At 40.2% G+C, this 12,230-nt stretch overlaps 1 protein-coding gene across 1 annotated transcript; it reads right to left on the bottom strand.

Moving 5' to 3' along the window:
- Positions 1-11,246: 11,246 nt before the first annotated feature.
- On the bottom strand, positions 11,247-12,030 carry LOC126764721 (uncharacterized). Its single transcript, XM_050482373.1, has 3 exons — positions 11,881-12,030; positions 11,637-11,817; positions 11,247-11,576 (listed from the first exon to the last, which is right to left on the bottom strand). Coding segments are annotated over exons 1-3 (513 nt in total). The 5' UTR covers positions 11,883-12,030.
- Positions 12,031-12,230: the final 200 nt, after the last annotated feature.

Consider the following 12,230-nt stretch of genomic DNA (forward strand, 5'->3'; position numbering starts at 1 on the left):
GGGCTGTATTTTGACGGCCGCAAAGACAATACACTTACACAAGTCAGCGAAGGTGAAAAGTACTACCGCGACACTGTCAAAGAGGAACATATTTCTCTTATAGCGGAACCTGGTTGTCATTACAGTGGCCACGTCACCTCTCCTTCCGGGTCAGCTGAGGATGAGACGCAAGCTATATGGCAACATTTACAAGACAATTCAGTTGATGTGGAACATCTAGAAGTTGTCGGTGCTGATGGCACCAACACGAACACAGGTTGGAAAGGTGGAATCATTCGGAAACTAGAAGAAAGAATAGGTAGGCCATTACAGTGGGTTGTTTGTCTTCTACATTTCCGACCCAACTTAGCACAGACCAAGCTTAGCTCTATAAAATATCAGAAGCTGTTATTTCCGGTCAATGTTCCTCAGATTTAGCGTCGATTCATCCAGGTAACATGTACAAATCTCGCTGGCTCACCTGTGCAAATAGAATTCTGAGATTATGCATTTCTACTGACAAACCAACAAAGGAAATAAATATTTTGGTCAAGTACATACTTACAGTTTACTCACATTTGTGGTTTTCAATAAGATTCAACAGTTCAATCAAAGATGGCTCGCGCCATCTCTATGCTGCAATTCAAAGGTCGAGATACTTACCTGCTAAACTGCGCAAGGTTATCGATTTATCCATTCAACAGAATGCTTTCTTTGCTCCTCCAGAAAACATTCTCCTTAGTATGATGACTGACGAACGGATAGAAGGCAGAAAGTTGGCCCTTGACCGTCTTCTGGCAGCCAGAGAAGCAGAGTCTGACACTGTAAATGGAAGGGTTAGATGTAATAAAGTGCCAAAGCTGAATTTCAAAGCTAATAATTATTACGATATGATTAACTGGAAGACTATTTATTACTTATAGAGCAGCCACCTCCACGCGGTGGGTTCTGGGTGACCAATACAGGTTAGCTGAGAGCTGCAACAATTTTCACCTTGCGCTGTGGCGCGCCGCCTTTTCGCTCGTATCTCGGGAACGGTTCGTCCTACGGCCATGATCACATACCATTTCGGTAGCAAATGACGTGACAAATAACTTTTGATCTATACATTTTGCCATGAGATGCGTATTTCAGGCGCTAGGTAGACAATTTCACGATTTTAGGCGAATTTCCGAAATTTCAAGGCCGGAGTTGGCGTTGAAGATGCAATCCGATCTCAAAACAAAAAGTTGCATTGGAATGAGGAAGTACTAAGTTCCGCACTATTAGAAATCCCGAATCGAAAAAAGTCCGAAATCGTACCACCCTATTACATACCAACCTCCACAAGAACGCATGGATGTAACAGAAACATTATTCCGTAAAAGATACAAAGGATCAACACACACCAACAACCTGAACCTCAGCCAGAACAAACCTTCAGACACATGGAAGAAGCTGACGATACATCGAGTACTTTTTTAGGCTAAAGGATGGACTACCTTGCCTTACACTCAAGGATGATCCAACACAACAAGAAGTGAATATCATGATCGACGCAGGGGCTACAAACAACTACATATCAAAAAAATGCAGAATAGGTAAGAGTATATTAATAGATCCTGTATGGACAAAATCAATGCATGGATATTCCATCATGACTAGTAAAAAAAAATAATACATCTGTTAAGCCATGTGTTAGCGATTAATAATAAGTTCACTAAATTTATATGATTTATACTGTGCAATTTGGCATCACCATTATCCAGCTACACGATGCCCTATCTGGCATCACCATGATCAGGTGACTCATTTTCGTTTCGGCATTTCTACCGTTGTTTGGGTCAGGCCATTGTGCATTATACAACAACAAATAGACGCACGATTTTCAGGTGATGCGTTTTAGCTTGGCACATCATACGATTATACTGTTCTTTGGTCAGACCATGGTTCCGTATGCAATAACAACATTATTATTTTCGCCAGTTCGCTTACATATCATTTTTCTATATAAGTTTGAGTTAAGCATAGGATTGCTCTCTGTTGTCGGTCAAATGAATTGGATGGTACTTGGAGAGTACCAAATACAGTTGAAATAAATATATTGAAATTGAATCGTGGTTTTATTACAGTGCAGACATATATGTACGACATACGGGTTAATTTGAGTGTTTAGTGCAATCCTAAACATGTTTGGTGCCTCCTGTGAGGACTGTGTATATCGTTTAAATTGCGAATAATTTGTCAGCATTAAACTTGCGTACATCAGCACGCACATCTATTTTGCGCATCTGGTCGCAAATTCAAGTAGAGAACTACCATCCAGACTGTGTTGAAAGTGAACAGCTCTTGGGTAGTGCCAGACAACATTTCTCTCGTTTTATGGACAACCGTTTTGCCCTCGTGTCCAGCGCACATGGAGGCGAGATGACAGAGCATGATGATGTGCTCGCTTCAACGGAGGAGATTTTCAACAACATTTGCAGCAAATTAAAACGTACAATGTCAGCGTTTAGCGAACTTCCCAATCAGGAATGCAGCCATGCAGCAGACATGCGTTTGGATCCTGTCTCCATTCCAAGCTTTGGCGGAGAGCCGTCCAATTGGTTAGCGTTTAAGGATATGTTTGAGACGCTTTTTCACAACAGAAGCGACTTGCAGCCCACCTATAAACTGGGAAAATTGAGACAGTATGTGAAGGCGGAAAATGTTCCATTAGTCGGTGGCTTGTACACAGGTGGGTATGAAGAAGTCTGGCCTGAACTGAAACAACGTTACGACAATCCCCGTACTCTTTCATCATGTTCAGCATCTTCTAGACTTACCAACCCACCCATCAGAATCTCGAGCTACGCTACTTAATTTTGTTTATAGTGTACGTAATTCCTTCAGAGCACTTGAATTGATGAATGTGCCAGTAAAATATATGGGATGATATAGCCGTACCTCTGCTACTACCGCAACTACCGATTGTTACTCGAACCGAGTGGGGAATGAGCCTAAAATCCAATGCAATTCCGAAAATGGAAGAAGTGATAATGTTCGTGGAACGGCGTGCAGCTAACCTGCCGACATCGTCGCCAATTGCTCCACATACATATTTCAAGCGGACGCACATCCAAGTCGTGTCGTGAAGGCGTATCTGACTATGAACTCCGGAAAAATTCTTAATCCGTTGGTAGCATCTGACAAGGCAATGAATTGCCCATCTTGTAATGAGTTTCGTCGCATTACGAAATGTCAAAAGTTTCGTAACCTTCAACTTTACGGACGCTGGGACTTAGTGAAGCAGGCATCACTATGTTTCAATTGCCTAAAGGCCGGCCATCGTAATCGCGACTGTCCATCTGGTTTATGTCTCAACCGCCAACAGAAACACAATACTCTTCTATGTAGAAGGCCCCAGTAGAGGAGCGTTGAAGGTACTTCTGACAGATTTACTCTTGGAGCGTCGGCTGCAGCGCAAGTGGTGGCTCCAAAGGTACTTCCTCGACAACAATGATCATGGAGCGATGTCCAGTCATTTCTCTTACAGAGTGACCAGACTATTCTCTTAGCAACGGCAAACGTGCTTCTTGCTGACTGTAAGGGTTGCTTAAATGAATGTCGAGCACTTTGCGATATTGGTTCCCAAGTGAGCTTCGTTTGCGAATCATTAGTAACTATTTTGAATCTTCCTAGAAGTCCCTGCGAGTTTCAAGTCAAGGGTATGGATCAAAGCCTTTCAACCCGTACCAAAGATGTTGTCAGAGTTAGTATGCAGTCTCAGGTGGACGAGAAGTTCCAGATCAGCTTCGATGCGTACATCATTGATTCAATCACGTCTATGACTCCTTCTACTAATATAGACATCAGGACCAGTCATCATTTAAGGAATCTTTGTTTAGCTGATCCGGCATTCGGTATACCAGGTCCCGTAGAACTACTGATTGGCGCAGATATTTGGCCTGCTCTCGTATTAAACGACGTTGTTGTCGTTTCTTATAACGAACCATGTGCATTACACACCCGTCTGAGATGAGTAGTGCTAGGTCCAGTAGCATCGAAAGAGTCGAAGTCAACCGTTTTTTCATCACTCATTGACGGTTCCGATGATTCTACCACCCATAAACTTCTAAGAAAATTTTGAGAAGTAGAGGAGCCTCCTGATAACATCAAGACGGAGGTGGACGAATGTGAAGATATTTTCGCAAGTACGGTTACGCGACATCCGAGTGGTCAATACATAGTACAGATACCATTTCGATCTGATGCCCCTCCACTTGGAAATTCACATTCGGCGGACTATGTACTGAGGGAGAAATACGTGGAATTCATGAGGTAATACATTAATTTGGGACATATGGAGGCAATCGATGCTCTTCCAGTTAACATGGGAAGCTGTTATTACATCCCTCACCATGCTGTTTTGACTAAATTCAGAGTAATGTTTAACGCATCATCTAAAACAACGAACGGCGTATCTCTTAATGATACGCAAATAAGTGGACCACAACTAGAGGACAATCTGGTTGACATACTTCATCGATTTCGGCGGTATTTGGTAGCTCTCACAGCCGATATCAAAAAAATGTTCCGACAGGTAATGGTGGATTCCAGGCATCGAAAATGGCAACAGATCCTTTGGAGGAAGTGCCCTAATGAACTCTTGCGTACCTATCAACTTAACACAGTGACGTACGATATGGCAAGCAGTCCTTTTAATGCTATTAGGTCATTGAGACAGTGTGAATACGATAATTCGAAAGTGATCGCTGACGTCAGCCGGGCAGCCGCCGCACGTGACAGCATCCTTCATAGCTTTTATGTTGATGATTATTTGGAAAGTGTCCACACGACAGAACTGGCCATCAACCGTGCACGGGACGTTGATGCCATTCTTCAACAAGGTAAATTTGAGTTAGATAAATGGAATTCCAACTGCGTTCAAACTATGGAAGGAATCAGTGGCTCTAAGGCGTCAGCATCGGAGAGAAATTATAGCGATTCCAGCACAACGGTATTGGGCCTTCACTGGAATCCTATTTCTGATACGTTATTCTTCAAGGTAAAGGTATGTAACTTTTACACAATTCCTACTAAACGGATTGTTTTTAGTGATATTGCATGTTTGTATGATCCGCTGGGTATGCTGGCACCAGTTGTCGTGATGGCCAAGATATTTGTTCAAAATCTATGGTTGGCGAAACTGAGTTGGGATACGCCTCTTCCACCTAATCTTCGAGAGACTTGGATGGAATACCGGAACAGTTTACAGACTGTCGAAAGGATCAAAATACCACGATGGGTGGGGATCAGAGAACATTCTGTATCGACACTACATGGGTTCTGCGATGCAAGTACCAAAGCTTACGCCGCAGTTATTTACCTGCGAAACACCATCGCTAACGGAGGATTCCATACATATCTGATTGTCGCAAAAACAAGAGTTGCTCCATTGAAGGAAATGACTATCCCCCGCCTCGAGCTTTCGGCAGCTCAGCTATTGGTTACAACTATGAACAACATACGTCGCGCCTTGCAATTGGAAGATACGGCTTACACTTTATGGAGTGACTCAACAATTGTTCTCCATTGGATTCGGCGGCAACCCTCCTCATTGAAGCAATATGTGGCCAATAGGATAGCTTTTATACAATTAAAATCGGATATAAACGCGTGGCGACACATTTGTTCAGAAAACAATCCCGCTGACTGCGCCAGCCGTGGAATTACACCTATAGCACTCATGGGGAACGAACTTTGGTGGAACGGACCTCCTCTTATTCATGCGGTTAATGAATCATTGTCAGCTTTACCAAGTCTAACAGCTGAGGAAAATCAAATTTTTAACGGGGAAAGCCGTCCGTTAACTGTGCATCTTGGCGATAACAGCGGGAAGGGTTTACTGATGACATCCTTTCGAGCACAACGAATACCTTTGGTAGCAAGGTTTAGCCGTTTGAGTGCCTTACGGAATACAACTGCTCGAATTCGTCGTATTATGCCGACGTTCAGAAGTCAGAGATCACAGGAGTTGATTACTGCTGAAGAGAAAGAATGGGCACTAATCACGCATATTCGTCAAAGCCAAGGTAAAATGTATCATTCTGAAGTTAGAGCACTTAAATCTCGTTCCAGCATCGCTTTGTCAAGTAACCTGCTTCCACTGAACCCGATTTTAGACGAAGAAGGCATACTGCGTGTTGGTGGTTGGTTAACAAATTCGGAATTACCGTATGAGCAAAAACATCCAATCATTCTTGCCAATACCTGTCCATTGGCAAAACTTCTCGTAAGTAATGCTCATAGGTGCTGTCTCCATGGTGGGTTGGACATGCTGCGCTACTTACGCATGCGATTTTGGATTATGCATGCACGCCTGATTGTAAAGTCATATATTCATCAGTGCGTCAAATGCCGTCGACATTCCCGAGTAACTCAGCAGCAACAGATGTCATCACTTCCAAAATCCCGAGTTATGATTGACCCACCCTTTACCCATACCGGGTTGGACTACTGCGGGCCATTCAACGTTCGTCATGGAGGAAAGCGAGCCACTACAATGAGCAAAACTTACGGAGCGATTTTAATTTTTATGGCTACAAAGGCCGTACATGTCGAACTTGCGGAAAATTTGTCGACTCAGGCATTTATCGATGTGTTTGATCGCTTCATAAGCCGCCGTGGAATATGTTCGATCCTTTATAGCGACAACGGAACGCAATTTGTAGGTGCTAGTCGAGTTCTATATCAAGACCTTCAAAATTGGAGAAATATATATGCAACTCAGCATATTGCATCTTTCGGCACGCAGTGGAAATTCATCACTCCAGCTGCATCCCATTATGGAGGTCTTTGAGAGGCAGCTGTGCGTTCAGCAAAAAAAAAAACATCTCTATCGCATAATTGGTCGCCAAATCTTACGCTTCAATAAATATATATATATATATTGAATATAACAGTGAGAAACGTACACCTGAAGGACTTTTTGTTAAGCACCATTGTCAACGTCGAGTGCAAAAGATTTGCCGTTTTATTGATCCAAATCGACGATTCCTGAACCCCGACGGTTCAGCCGGGCAGGAATGTTAGCGATTAATAATAAGTTCACTAAATTTATATGATTTATACTGTGCAATTTGGCATCACCATTATCCAGGTACAAGATGCCCTATCTGGCATCGCCATGATCAGGTGACTCATTTTCGTTTCGGCATTTCTACCGTTGTTTGGGTCAGACCATTGTGCAGTATACAACAACAAATAGACGCACGATTGTCAGGTGACGTTTTAGCTTGGCACATCATACGATTATACTGTTCTTTGGTCAGACCATGGTTCCGTATGCAATAACAACATTATTATTTTCGCCAGTTCGCTTACATATCATTTTTATACTCTCGCAACAAAGTTTCTAAGGAGAGTATTATAGTTTTGTTTACATAACGGTTGTTTGTAAGTCCTAAAACTAAAAGAGTTAGATATAGGGTTATATATACCAAAGTGATCAGGGTGACGAGTAGAGTTGAAATCCGAATGTCTGTCTGTCCGTCCGTCCGTCTGTCATTAGGGAGGGGCATATTTGGACGTAATTTTTTTGGAAGAGTGGGCGTGGCCCCGCCCCCTACTAAGTTTTTTGTACATATCTCGGAAACTACTATAGCTATGTCAACCAAACTCTATAGAGTTGTTTCCTTCAGGAATTTCCATATACAGTTCAAAGATGGAAGAAATCGGATAATAACCACGCCGTAATTTTTTAGAAAAGTGGGCGTGGCCCCGCCCCCTACTAAGTTTTTTGTACATATCTCGGAAACTACTGTAGCTATGTCAACCAAACTCTATAGAGTCGTTTCTTTCAGGCATTTCCATAAACAGTTCAAAAATGGAAAAAATCGGATAATAACTACGCCCACCTTCCATACAAAGGTTATGTTGAAAATCACTAAAAGTGCGTTAGCTGAATAATAAAAAACGTCAGAAACACTAAATTTTACGGAAGAAATGGCAAAAGGAAGATGCACCCATTTTTTTTTAAATTGAAAATGGGCGTGGCCTCGCCCACTTATGGACCAAAAACCATATCTCAGGAACTACTCCACCGATTTCAATGAAACTCGGTATGTAATATTTTCTTAACACTCTGATGACATGTACGAAATATGGGTGAAATCGGTTCACAACCACGCCTTCTCCAATATAACGTTATTTTGAGTTCCATCTGATGCCTTCTCTGTATAATATATACATTAGGAACCAATGATGATAGCGGAATAAAACTTTACACAAATACGGTATTTGAAAAATATGTAAATGACGGATAATGAAATCTCGATTATCACTTTACCATGCGATAGTATAAAATGTTCGGTGACAGCCGGACTTAGCCCTTCCTTACTTGTTCTATATAAGGTTGAGTTGAGCAAAGGATTGCTCTCTGTTGTCGGTCAAATGAATTGGATGGTACTTGGAGAGTACCAAATACAGTTGAAATAAATATATTGAAATTGAATCGTAGTTTTATTACAGTGCAGACATATATGTACGTCATACGGGTTAATTTGAGTGTTTAGTGCAGTGGTTCCCAAACTTATTTTGTCTACCGCCCACTTTGAGAATAAATATTTTTTAGCGCCCCCATTTTTTCACCTATGTAAAAACCACTATAACTTCAAATTAAGCGCAGTAGCTAACATACAACGGCGCTTAGGTCTCAGGTTAACTCTTACGGGCTCCACCTGCCAATAAGAATGATTATTGAAACACAACTTTGTAGTATTAAAACAGAGAATATTTTATTAAAAATAAAACTAAAATAATCGATCCATATATAAAAACTAATGGGAAGGATGAATCTGATGCTGTTTAATAATTGTGTTAATATGAGGTTTCAATTTACTCAAGCACAGTCGCAAGTCGCCACGTTCGGTAACAAGCACACGATTTCTATTTTTAGTAAGCAGTGTTGTCACGGCACTAAATCCACGTTCACACAAATATGACGATGGGAATGCTATCAAGAATCGTTGAACGATTGACCACAATCCAGGGTACAATTGCGAGATCGGTTTTTGTAGCCAAAATTCTTGGTAACCATTTTTGAACTTGATTTTTATTTCCTCGTTTGTTGTCAATTCTATAAGTTCTTCTTCCAGCTGAGGTGACATTGCTGTGTTGACATTTGAAAACGGATCCAACACCCAGTCTGGTATTTCCAAGTTCAAAATGTCCTGGTATCGTTCGGTGAAGTCAATGTGGAGGTTTTCCAAATGTTGGCAGTAGGCAAACAATTCGTCGTTACTGCATGATACTGATAAATTCGGAAAATTTTGAAACTCACGTCTACCCAGATTCTTTTTGTGAAGAAGCAGCCAAACCGTTTTTTGTTTTAATTAAATTTAGTTTATCGCCTTGCAGTTGGAGATTCATGTCGTTGAACAATTTATACAGGTCTGTCATGTAAGCTATATCATTTTTTGATGTTATGAGCTTGTCTTGAAATTCTGTATCTTTAGTTTCCAAGAACTCTATAACAGAGTCAAACAGGTTGTAGAATCGAGTCAGACAATTGCCTCTTGATAGCCAACGAACTTCAGTATGAAACAACAAACGATTGAAATCCTCGTCATTAGTAACACAAAGCTGATGAAATAATCTATCATTCAAAGAGCTGTTGCGGATTTTATTGCCTGCTTTGATGACATATTGCAGTGATTGAAATAGTTTTTCACTTAAGTTTCTAGCAACTTAATGTTGTCTATGAATAACGCAATGTACACCAAGGACATCTGGAATTTTATTTTTTAAGTACGCTATGAAGCCTTTATGGCACCCTGTCATAGCCGGAGCGCCATCCGTAGCAACGGCAATAATAATTTTCAAAGGAATTTCTTTCTCATCGCAAAACTTTTACAATATATTGAATATGGTTTCGCCTTTTGTATCTGTCTCTAAATTTCTATCAAATAATAGTTCTTCACATATTTTCTCATCTTTAATAAACCTCACGTAAGACAACAACAATGCTTCATTAGTTGGTAAAGTGGTTTCATCCAGCTGAATTGAAAATTGACTTGACCTCAGGTGATCGTACAATGATTCTTCAATGTTTTCAGCCATTTCATCAATTCGTCTTTGCACAGAATTATTACTCAAAGGAATTTTTCGGACAATATCTGCGGCCGGTTTATGAAGCACGGTAGTTATTACTTCATTTATTACTGGCAATATTAACTCTTCTCCGATGTTTGTGGTTTGCCTTTTTGAGCAATTAACAAAGAGATATTGTACGAAGCTCGAAGTCCGTCGTCATCTTGCTTAGCAGCCGCCGAAAACAGTTTTGCTACACTTGGCTGAGTATTATGCTTCTTCTCTAGGTCTTGAAAATATCTGGATGCATTTTATTCAAATGACCTTGCAGTCTTGAAGGCTTCATTGCTTCATTCGAAAATGTTTTTAGACATAGAAGACACAAAGGCGAGGATGGGTTTGTGGGATTTTCAATGAATCCGAATTTAAGGTATTCCGCACAGTATTTCCGTCTCTTCTTTTTTACTTCCGACATTGTTTTGCTTTGAGAAATACGTTTAACTTCGCAAGTAGTGTAACGGAGGCGTAAGTAATGCTCATCTATTGCGCGCAAAACCACAAATGAATATTAAATAAATATTACATTGTTTATATAGGAATGCTTAAGCACAATTATTCAGCTCTATTCTGCATTTCGATTACGTTCCCGCTCTACGCTCCGTCTGAATCGAAAATAGGTATTCTGAGTTACGATTGGATTGAAAGAAGAAGAGGAAGAGCTGTAGCTCTTTCAAAGTCAGCTGTTTGCTTTGAAACGTGTAAAAATGAAACACAACAAAGCAAAAATACACAAATTATTGTTGGTTTATTAAAATAAAGAAATTATATCGCGTTTTTTTAAACACTAACATGGAATCAGTAGCGGCAGCGATATTACTTGAGGAGGAGAGCAATGCATTATTCAAAATATGCCCTACATTACTCTATTAAATAAAAACAATTGCATTCAGTGCATTTTACAGCTCCTATATTAAAAAAAGTAAATGCTTTTATTTCATTTCACAGCTCGTTATATAAATGAATAATAGTAAAATAAATAAAAGGCTAACAATTAAAAAATGACTATTTTGAATCCGGCTTATAATTTGGACCTAATCTTAGCATTTGCATTTTTATTTCTACTTTTTCCTTCACCAGCTCTTCCTTAATTTTATTGTGTCGCTTCTGTTCTTCAGGTTGCTTCACTGCAGTCTCCGCCAAAGTTTCTAGAGAACGATTCATGTGTCGTAAATATGAAGTAACTTCTTCCATTTTACCAAAGGCAGCTTCATTGAATGTTTTCGTCTCTGCATAAAATTCTTTTTGATTTGTATCTGTTGCTTAAGTAATGAAGATTTGCTCTGCTTGTCTGCTCTCGCCTCTCTATTTTGGCTGCTAGCTCTCCTGGTTGAAGGGATATCATCCGTTTCCAAACCCGTCAAAGCTATCACCTTTTCATCAAGTGGGCTTATGCGTTGTAAACGGCAAGGACCTCCACCGGTGCTCATCCTTTCTTTTTTGTTATGCGATAATTTTCGCTTCATGTAGCATTTCCAGTCAATCCAGACCTGCACGAAAACGTTAGATTTAACTTAATTTTTTAAAATTAATTGTAGGTAATACCTTACCTTTCTCCATGTATTGGAATCTTTTGTTGGTGGGCCAAGTGCATTTAAATTCCTTGCAACCTCCTCCCAAAACTCCTGTACTTCTTCCTTCGGTCGCTTTTGGAAGCCCTGCGCAATATCTCTTTTCGTGGCCACCATATCACACAATTTTTCGTATTGCTCTGCCGTTGTTACTTTTGACCTGCAAACATATCAAAATATATCATTTAAGCACAAACAACCATAATCTTAAAGTTTTACTTACATATTTGAGGAAATTATTTTATCCAAATGCACGAAAATGAATATATAACGGCTTTCCGCCAACAAAACTTCAACGTACAAAAACGTAATTACGATCGCAATGCAGAATACATAGAATTGGAATTTTCGAAGTTAAATCGAAACGCAGAATACCAAAGTTGCCAATCGGAGAAAATTTCGATTCGAGTAGAAATGCAGAATAGGGCTGATTATATGTGACCTGGTCTAAGGAAAAGGGGCTTAGGTGTCAAAAAAAAGGAGAACAATTAATGAGATAACGAGAAACTGACGATTATTTTGAAACAGATTTTCCCAGAAAACTAGTTTTCGCACGTTAGCTCCCTTTTCGTA

Source organism: Bactrocera neohumeralis, unplaced genomic scaffold (genome assembly GCF_024586455.1).
Source record: "Bactrocera neohumeralis isolate Rockhampton unplaced genomic scaffold, APGP_CSIRO_Bneo_wtdbg2-racon-allhic-juicebox.fasta_v2 cluster09, whole genome shotgun sequence".
Lineage (NCBI taxonomy): Eukaryota > Metazoa > Arthropoda > Insecta > Diptera > Tephritidae > Bactrocera > Bactrocera neohumeralis.

Coding starts and splice junctions, on each gene's coding strand:
- LOC126764721 (XM_050482373.1), bottom strand. Junction 11,577..11,636: donor ATTCCAATACATGGAGAAAG/GTAAGGTATTAC, acceptor GTTTTCGTGCAG/GTCTGGATTGACTGGAAATG.